Genomic DNA, 10,313 nt, shown 5'->3' on the forward strand with positions numbered 1-10,313 from the left:
AATGGAAAAGAAAGAAGCAACAGGCAGGGAGAAGGGGACTCGAGGGAGGGAAGGAAGAAGAAAATGAGACCCTTTCCTCATAGGGAGCTTTGCTGCCTGGGCTCCTGTGAGGGAGCACAAATCCAGGGTGGAGAAGGTGCACTGGGCCACGTGATCCCCATGTGGAAGTGGGAAGAGGTGGAGCAAACTGCCCCAGCTCAAACAACAGACTGCATCCCAGTATGAAACCTCCAGTGCGGAAATGGTTTAAGAGCAACATCAAAAGCTTTATGGGAGGAAAGAAAACACAGATAGGTTTGGGAGGATGACCTATGGAGGGATGAAGAATATCCTGCAGGGGGCATCAGAAGAGAAGTCTATTTAGCATAGTTAGAACAGGAATTTCCTGGTATTTTTCATATAATCTCCTCCAGCATCTTGATTTGGTCATTTGAAGACTTCCTGCTCCTTTATTATTATTATTATTATTATTATTATTATTATTATTATTATTATTATTATTATTATTATTATATTTATATTTATATTTATATTTATATTTATATTTATACCCCGCCTCCCCCCTGCTTGCCTCCAGAACAGACAGAATGAAAGAACAGTTAGACAGCAAGGATAAGGGGACCAGGTTTTAACATTGATAAAGCGGGACACCATTGAGCGGTGGGGTTCTTGATTAAAAGTTGGGCCAAATGGAGCAACAAAAATTTTCATAGAATGCTTAGAACGCAAAAATACTATTATAATATATATATTTTAATTTCAACATAAGTACAATTTGCCAGATGCCCCCAGATGTCCCTCCAAAAGTGGGACAATCTGGTCACCTTAAGCAAGGAATCTCTCTCTCTCTCTCTCTCCTCTTTCTATACAAAGTTTGTTTCTTTTCATAATAAAACCAATTTATTCTTTTGGATGGGGAAGAAATGGAGATAGTGACAGATTTTATTTTCCTGGGCTCCAAAATCACTGCAGATGGGGACTGCAGCAAAGAAATTTTGCTGCAGTCCCCATCTGCTCCTGGGGAAGAAAGCTATAGCAAATCTAGACAGCATCCTAAAAAGCAGAGACATCACCCTACCAACAAAAGTGCGTTTAGTCAAGGCTATGGTCTTCCCAATTGCAATGTATGGCTGCGAAAGTTGGACCATATGGTAGGCCGAGCGTCAAAGAATTGAGGCTTTTGAACTCTGGTGCTGGAGAAGACTCTTGCGAGTCCCTTGGACTGCAAGGCGAACAAACCGGTCAGTCCTAGAGGAGATCAGCCCTGACTGCTCTTTAGAAGGCCAGATCTTGAAGATGAAACTCAAATACTTTGGCCACCTCATGAGTAGGAAGAACTCCCTGGAGAAGAGCCTAATGCTGGGAGTGATCAAGGGCAAAAGAAGAAGGGGACAACAGAGAATGAGGTGGCTGGATGGAGTCACTGAAGCAGTAGGTGCAAACTTAAATGGATTCCAGGGAATGGTAGAGGACAGGAAGGCCTGGAGGATCATTGTCCATGGGGTCACGATGGGTCGGACACAACTTCGCACCTAACAACAACAACAACAATTCTTTTATGCAGCTTGGTGCTGCGCCCTCTTTGCATATTTCATCTCTGCCAACAAAAACTACCCCCCCTAGACTCAAATGAAGTGCCACTTTCAATCTGTCTTAATCAGGTTCCCCCCCCCCCCAATTCTTGCATTGTTTTTTTCCTGCTTTTTTCATAAGCTTCTCTCCCAAACAATGAATTATTTTAAAATCTTCACGTCAGAATTCATTGTGAATCATAGACACTTTTTCTGTCGAGTATTGAGCTTGGAGCACTTAGGCTGCTTTCAGAGTAATCCCAAGGATGCTTTCGTGGGTGTAAGCCCCATGGGATAGAGTAGGGAACTGCTTAAGATTGCACTGTTAGTCTCCACGGAGAAAGATATTGCTGGGCCGTTTAAAGATTTAAAGGATTTCAAAATTAAAAATCCATTCTGAGTGGTTTTCTCTCTTATCAGGATCAAAATATCAAAATGTCTGCAGGTGATGCCTTTAATTCCAAAAAAAAAACGACGACAAAGCAAGCTGAAGGTGGCATTACCTCTCCAGACATGCCAAGTAAGATAAGCAATTGCATAGATATCCTTTTTTTCCCTTTTAAAAAGAAATAAAAAACAATTGGGTAGATCTCCAGAGAAATGCAGGAATGTGGCTGCTTCAAAAAAAAAAGAAGATTGCCTTCCAGCACATCTTACCCAAAAAGCAAAAGCAAAAAAAAAGCTTGCTTCTAAAATATAATTCAGAACAGGCAGAGCTCTGCATGCTTTCTCATGCTTTCTCACGCCGATTTTTCAAATATTGGGGGTTATATCCACTCTGAGATATCGCACAATAAAGTTAGGGTCACTCTGGATCAATCATGTTTGTTGCAGAGGGAAAATTTAAATCGGACAAAATCAAAATGGAAATCTCATTCAGTGGAAATGGCAGGGACTGAATTGACCTGGGATTGGAATAAAAGCTCCGTGCAGCCCTAGATGGATGGGTGGATAGAGGGATAGATAGCAGGTACTGGGCTGGTTGGCTGCCTTATTTTTGAATCCCCCACTACACTATAAGCTTTACCTGCACAGTTCACTGATGCACATAATTTCATTGCTTTTCCTTTTAGCCAAATAAATCTCCAGTGAGGAATATTCTTAGTTAATAGCTGGCAAACCAAAAGAGACAGAAATATTTCAATGCTGCCATAATTTTTGGCTTCATTTTCACAGGCTCTGCTGAGAGAGAGTATATATTTCTGGTTCTCATCCCACCAACTCTGTTCTGCCAGTCACATTGATGGGCGGTGTGTTCGTTAAACAGACAGGCAAACCAGGAAGACGTTGGGCACTGCAAAAGATGGTGCTTCTCAATGAACACTGACTACAATCTTCCCATGTTGCCTATAGATATGTTCAGACATGTGTTAAGAAGAGTTGGTTCTTACATGCTGCTTTTCTCTACTGAAAGAGTCTCAAAGCGGCTAACAATCGCCTTCCCTTTCCTCTCCCCACAGCAGAAACCCTGTGAGGTAGGTGAGGCTGAGAGAGCCCTAATATTACTGAAGAAGAAGAGTTGGTTCTTCTAGGCCACTTTTTTCTACCCGAAGGAGTCTCAAAGCAGCTTACAATCACCTTCCCCTTCCTCTCCCCACAACAGACACCCTGTGAAGTAGGTGAGGCTGAGAGAGCCCTGATATTCCTGCTCAGTCAGAACAGCTTTATCCGTGCTGTGACGAGCCTGAGGTCACCCAGGTGGTTGTGAGCAACCATTTAGCTCATAGATTGTCTATTGTGGGATGAGGAAGGGTAAGTGAAGTACAGTCGGTTCTTATGTGCCACTTTTCTCTATCCGAAGGAGTCTCAAAGCGGCTTCCATTTCCCTTTCCTCTCCTCACAACAGGTCAGAACAACTCTATCAGTGCTGTGGTGAGCCCAAGGTCACCCAGCTGGCTGCACATGAAGGAAGAGTTGGGCATCAAACCCAGTTTGCCAGATTAGATGTCCGCACTCCTACTACACTGGTTGTCCTTGTAAAACAGATAAAACTGCTTGTGGGCTGAAGCCAGTTGCTGCTTTTCCTCTAGAGGTTATAGTAAAACAAACAAACAAAAATATGTAAAAGCCAGGGCACTGATCATACCAGTCAAAGTTTTGTTCCAGAGAAGTTTTGCTGAGATGCCTCCAGATTATGTCTGTTTTTCCCTTAATAGAATAATTATCCCATTTATGATCTCAGTGCTTTTGTTGCCAGAACCACCATGAATTATGGTTGCCAACTCCAGCTGGAAAACTCCTTGAGATTTGGGTGTGACGCCTGGCCATGGTGGAATTTGGGGAGGAAAGGGAACTCTGAATCTGCCATGTGAGTTTGGTATTTCCTCCGGGGAGTGTGTGTGTGTGGCACTGATCTCTGTAGTCTGGGGATCACTTGTAATCCCAGGAGAACTCCAGTTGGCATGTACTGGTAGCCCTAACATAAAGCTCAGAATATCAGAATGCAAAACCACATCTCTGGCCAAATTGGCTTGGAGTGTTTTGTACATAAACAGAATGTAACAGGCTGGCAGGCAAAACTGATTTCTAGATTAGGGCCTTTGTTATCAGAAGAATGATTTCATGCCTCTGGTGTGTGCAAAGAGATCGGGTAACTGCAAGCTTCACCGGCTCCATCTTCACAGCATTCTGGAGCTCTGTGGCGGTGCGTTTTTAAAAAACAGTATCATTTACATATAATCCCCATGCTGGTGATGATAAACCAGCTTTTGCCTAGATTTAACACCGTTTTATAACCGGCAGCGCTTAGCACCCTCCTAGCTCACTGTGGCAAATGCCGTCATTCCTCAGCCTTACGCCCGCCACCAGCTGTAGGGGCAGAGGGAGTATTTTAATTAAAAAGTTTATCTGCAGACGTATTTCACCATTAATGCGTGACAAACCCGGCTTCCTGCCCTGTGGGTTTCTTCTGTGCCTGTCTCTGAACAAAAGGGCTTTCTTTTGAAGGTTGGCACGTCAGTGTGAAAATGCACACAGAACTCACGGTGGGGATTTATTTCACACTTCTCTTCGCTGATTAAAAACAACTACAAGACAAGCCATAATCTTTCCCATTACTTCTTCCAGTTTTTCTCACCTAATCTCGCACCTGCTTAAACGTGTAACCATTGTTCATTGGAAGTATTATCTTGCTCTGACTGTATTGATTTCGAGTTTCCCAATTCATTTTTTTCCCTTGTTTATGACACAGGAGGCATGATACTTCTGCAGGGGGAAATGTTGTTTCTAATTTTTGTAATCTTAGTCCTATTGCCTTGTTTAATGGCCATTTTTCAACACCACGGAATCTGACTGGAGTCTCTGGGAAAAAAGGACTATAAATATTTGAATGAGATAAAACCAACGAAAGGTTTTAATACTATCATGGCAAGGTGAGACACATATTCAAACGAGCTCATCAGGAAACTCAGTGGGTGACCCTGAGGCCCTCTCTTAGCTAACCTACCTCACAGCATTGTTGTGGAGATACAATAGAGAAGTTGATGGGGAGGATCAGATATGCTGCCTTGAGTAGTATTAATCTGATTGGTAGCACTTCTCCAGGACCTCAGATATAGATCATTCTCTTCATTTAGTGTTGCCAGTCCCACGTTGAGGCTTGGGGATCCCCCAGTTTGGCACTTTTCCATCTGCTTAAATAACTGAGGGACATCCCCCCAACAGGTAAGAAACCTGAAAACACACACACAATGTTTCTTCGTCACCCGGAAGTGACAGAGACTGTTTCCGCATTAGGAGACATACCTTGTTTTAGCCTTGGTTTGGATTTCCTTTGGATGCTGCGAGTCAACTGTAGCCTTTCCACATCTGGGCTTTCCTCCTCTCATTTCCCAGGCATTCCACACTGAATTTGATGGAGGCAACCTCCCATCATGCTTTGCTCCCTTCCCCTTTATGAAAAATGTTATTTTGCAAAATGGTACCTGCTTCCATCTGTTTTCATTGTGCCCCTTAATCTCATCATTTTGTGCCCTTGATTACCTCCCCCACTTCCCCCAAGGTGTCCTGAATGTGATTATTTTAAAGCCCTGGGTTATAATGTTATAACACTGCTGTGCAAGACTGCTTTAAAAAACAACAAAACTTAGAACCAGCATTGCAAAGCAATCACCCCCCCCTTTTTAAAGGCAGATTTTTCAGAATGGCAGGAGGAGGAAGGGAAGGGAGGATGACAACGAAGAAAGGGGCATTCTTAAATGACTCAAAATGGTGGGTGAGGGGGAAAACGTGATTGCACACATTTCTGCATTGGACAGCCCCAAATTAGACCCTGTTATAACCCACTTGAAAAGATGAAATCTGATTTTGGGGGGATTCCTTGGAAGTAAATTGTAGTTTGGATACAGACGAAAAAGCTGACCATTTACCAGTAGGAATCCAAATTATATTGCTAGAGTGGAAACAGTCATAGAGATGTTAGTAATGCTGGGGATTTTGGGGGCAAACTATGGTTTCTACCACAGTTTCCCCCCAAAACCAAAGCATTACCCCCAATGTCACATCCCACATATTCTTCTCCATTGTCTGCGTGAATGACCAATGGTTTTCTCTGGAACTCATTGCTTACCATTGTAACATGTGCCTTGAGGATTTCCAGTACTTAGCTTTTCTCCTTGTTTAAGTAACTTTATACTTTGCGAATTAATCAATAAAAGTTAGAATAATTTATTCTCACTAGGGGGTCTTTGTCTTTATTGGGCAACATACATCACTATGAATTAGCTCTAGAAGGTGCTGTGTCCGGTTTGTCTCATGGCTTTTACTGATGCTAGATCTAGTTCCTTTATCTTGAATAAACTGAGTAAAGACACTTTCAATATTGCATTTGGTTATCTGTATGCCCTTGGTCAGGTTCTGGCTCTCAAGTTGGAAAATAGCATCATTATTTACATGTCTATTATGTTATGCCACAGCTGGGAATATTTCTTATGATTGTAACATTTACTCCGATTTGCATTTTCAACACATATGTCTAAATCACACAAGTATTCCTGCCCTGTTTCAGTTGCAATCAATTCCCCTCTTCACTTGATGAAACATCTTTCTCCAAACAATGTCATCATCCCTCTTTTAGCAAGTACTCCTACTGAAATCAGGTTATTTGCAAGTTGTGGCATATATCAGCATTGATGGATCAATGGCAAGATTCATGATAAGGCAGCTTCATCTGTTCGTGTATACCTGCTGCACTTGGAGCAGGTATGGAGATTGGAAGCTGCCTTGGAGTATATTGGAGAAGATAAGGGTGGTAAACAACCCCCTCCTCCAAAAAACAAAACAAAACAAAAAACACCCTGCTCCCCCCTCCTAGAATCCAGTAGATTAGTTAGGGAGATCTAGAGTCTGACAGGACAGACCTTCAAAGGCATGTTTCTGAGGCTTTCACATAAGAGTTTGGATCTCAGCTAGAACTGATAGAAAGCATTCTTGGCTAGGGCTTAACCAGCATCCCTGTGATTTAATTGGGTCTGACTTAAAACCTAAAATACTATTACAAATGTAAAAACAAATCTAAAAGGAAAAAAAAGAAGAAGGACTATTCCACAGCACAGTTATCATTTTCCAGTATTCACCATAAAACATTGAAACGAGAACTGAACTTGATGGGTGATCCGATAAATTGAGGACGAATTCTGACTGCTAAGGCAATGAAAGTGACACAGGTTGCATTTGCAGCCATTTAAAAACGCTTCTCCGCTTTGGCTGTGACTCCAAGGTTGGCACTCAAACCCAATTTATAAACATCTCCTCTCATACTTAACTGGAGTTTTTTCAAGTTTAAGGCGGGGGTGGGGGAGCACTGAAGTCACATCCAGCTACTGCATTGGATCTGAGCAGCATCACTCCCCATTTTTGTCCAAATGGGGATCTGGGTGGCAGTTTCACAACATATGCCTTGAACTGCAGGTGTATTTTTATTATTATTCTGGGCTTTCAGCAATGCTCGGGGTCTTTGATTCTAGAGCTGCTGTCATCTCGGTTTCATTTCTCAGTCTCTGTATGTCTGTGCTTAAATCCAGCAGAGTTTTGGCAAGCTGGCGGTTCTGAGACTTCATTTCCAGCTACAAAGAACAATGAAAAAGGGAGAAGATAATTGGTTTGAACAGATGATAACTATCCAGCGGGGGTTAATTAGCGGTAGGGCTCACCAGACCGCAGCCTTGGAATATTTTCAGTATCACAGGACAACCCCAGGATATGTGTGCTAAAGAATACATCAAAATGCCCAATCTGGTGCGAAAAGAATTTCCCTCCCCAGGACTAAATGGATAGTCCCATACAGCAAGACTAGGGGAAAATTACAGTCTTTATTCTTCTATCTAAGTGGCTGTGTTAAATTAGCAGGCTGTGCTGAATGGAAAGTTCTGGAACCATTCAAAAGAGAAGAGAGAATTTCCACCCAGTTTCTACCTGTTTCCCATTTGAGCATGGAGAACAAATCCCCTGAGAACAAATCCTCTCATATTAAGGTAACTTATAGCAACAGTTCCCGATTTTTCCAGTATGTGACTTGCAAGTCCAAATTTTGTTGGTACAGTGACCCCGGACCCAAGGCTTTTTGGTCTATGACCTTGGCAACCACAGAGTTCTGCATTCCGTTTTTTACAGTGGCCGAAGAGATGCTTTTGAGCAGGGGTAGTCAAACTGCGGCCCTCCAGATGTCCATGGACTACAATTCCCAGAAGCCCCTGCCAGCATTCGCTGGCAGGGGCTTCTGGGAATTGTAGTCCATGGACATCTGGAGGGCCGCAGTTTGACTACCTCTGCTTTTAAGAAACCAAAAGACATCGTGCAAAGAGTGCGGCTGTCCCCACTATGAATCCCCAGAGAGTGAAGTTCTGATGTATACAGCCTGTCTTATAGAAATTACATTCCAGCTTTTACCCACCCACTCCCACCCCCTCCTCCTCTAATTCTCACTATGACTCTCTCTGACATGGAAGATACGGCTCCCATAGTCAGACCTTGGTTTCCAAGTTGCAAAAGAAAACACTGGGAAAAGCAGGGGCAGCCATTAGGAAGGGCTGACCTTCCACCCACTTGCAGAAGCTTCCAAACCTGCAGGCTGGGAAACACTGCTTTATACCATGTCAGACGGTTGTGTATTTTTGATCAGCCTTGATACCATGCAGTGGCACTGCCAAGGCAGGAGCATGAGACTTTCTCCTGGCCAATCACTGGACCACAGTCCCAGCCTTATAAGCCTATGAAAATGCCCTTTAGCATCACATGACTGGACCTTATTGTCTCCTTTGACCACTGGCGGCTGTCCTCGGTCTTCTGTAGAGAAATGTTTTTTCCAGCACTCTCCTGGAAGAACATCCACCGGGGATTCCGGGGATTGAACCAGTGCACTAAACAAGTGCCGTACCATTGATCCCCACCCAAATATTCATGGATGAGAACTGGGGTCATCATCTCTGTGTTGGGAAATACCCAGAGGTTTTTTTTTGGGGGGGGGTGGGGATGGGGGGAAGAGATCAGGATTTCAGGTGGGGGGGGACCTTAGTAGGGTAATGCCACAGCAACCATTTTCTCCAGGGAAACAGATTTCGGTCATCTTGAAATCGATTGTAATCACAGCAGTAACCTTAATGAGATCAGATTCCTGTCTCATATATACAGAGATTTTTTTTTTCAGAGTACAACCCTGAAAGGTTGTAATGCAAGGCTGCAACCCTGCAAAATACGCCACAACAACCCTGCAAAGAAGGTCAACCAGGATAATTTCCAATACTACTGTGCTTTGATGTGGTACAGAATGCTGGACTACAGTCTGGGAGACTCACTTTCACATCTATGAGCACCCCTAAACTCAGTGGACAACCTCGGACTAAATACCATCCGCCTGACCTACCTCACAGGGTTGTTGTGTGGAGTAAACAGAGCAGGAGAGAATGCCCTGAGTGCCTTTGGAGAAACAGCGGGATAATAAAGAGGCACTAACTAAATAAGCCCTAGAGGGGGAAAACAGTGAGTGAATTCACAGCTGATGCCACCCCTCTAAAACTGGGACAGAGACGGACTATACCACCTCCTCTGCACGCACCCTGCAGGATCCCTGCCAGAGCAGATCTCTGTCCGCTCAACAACCAGAGATGCTGTATGGTTTGGATTCCCCTTTGCCCGTTTCACTCACCAGTTCCACCCGCAGCCAGGCAATGGCCCCCTCTACGTGTGCCCTGCGAAGCTCCTCCTGGACAGCAGGGTTCCTCTTCCCTCTCTCCTGACTTGCTGCCAGCCTTGGTGCCGGAGGGGGTGAAGCTGCCCCCTGTCCCCGGAACGCTTTCCGCAGCCTCTGCTTGACGTCCTCCAGGAGCAGGCTGGAGAGAGCCTCCTCGCAGGGATTCTCCACCTCCATCCTTCCAGCCGGGGCCTAGTCTGGCAAGACTGGATTGATGGGGGCGAGGGATAAACGGGAGAGGAGAATGGGAGCTGCAAAGTCCCCGAGAAAATCTCTGACAGTCTCCGCACACCCCCACACCCCTCCCCGCTAGGCCTTTTGTTCCCCAGCCCTGGAAGGGTTTCCAGCTCTCTTGCACAGCGGATCTCCACCCCCCCCCACTTTCCCCCTCATTCCAAAGTAAGGGGGAGTTCAATGGAAGGTGGGAGTGGGGGGGCTGCTACTTGGCAGACTGTGGGAATCCCCCCCCCCTTCTTGAAGGGAATCTACAGTCGAAGACATTTTGCTTCGAAGGGCAATGTTTATTTACAGTTAGTCTTTCAACCCTGCCGTATTTG

The 10,313-nt window shown here is 44.4% G+C and overlaps 1 protein-coding gene across 1 annotated transcript; it reads right to left on the reverse strand.

The window, feature by feature from the left end:
- Window positions 1–6,073: 6,073 nt before the first annotated feature.
- Window positions 6,074–10,054, reverse strand: AARD (alanine and arginine rich domain containing protein). The gene is made up of 2 exons (XM_077351620.1): window positions 9,712–10,054; window positions 6,074–7,633 (listed from the first exon to the last, which is right to left on the reverse strand). The coding sequence occupies exons 1-2, from the start codon at window positions 9,931–9,933 to the stop codon at window positions 7,493–7,495; spliced, it is 363 nt and encodes a 120-aa protein (XP_077207735.1). The 5' UTR covers window positions 9,934–10,054; the 3' UTR covers window positions 6,074–7,492.
- Between the last annotated feature and the right edge of the window lie 259 nt (window positions 10,055–10,313).

Source organism: Paroedura picta, chromosome 9 (assembly GCF_049243985.1).
Source record: "Paroedura picta isolate Pp20150507F chromosome 9, Ppicta_v3.0, whole genome shotgun sequence".
In the NCBI taxonomy this organism is placed as follows: domain Eukaryota; kingdom Metazoa; phylum Chordata; class Lepidosauria; order Squamata; family Gekkonidae; genus Paroedura; species Paroedura picta.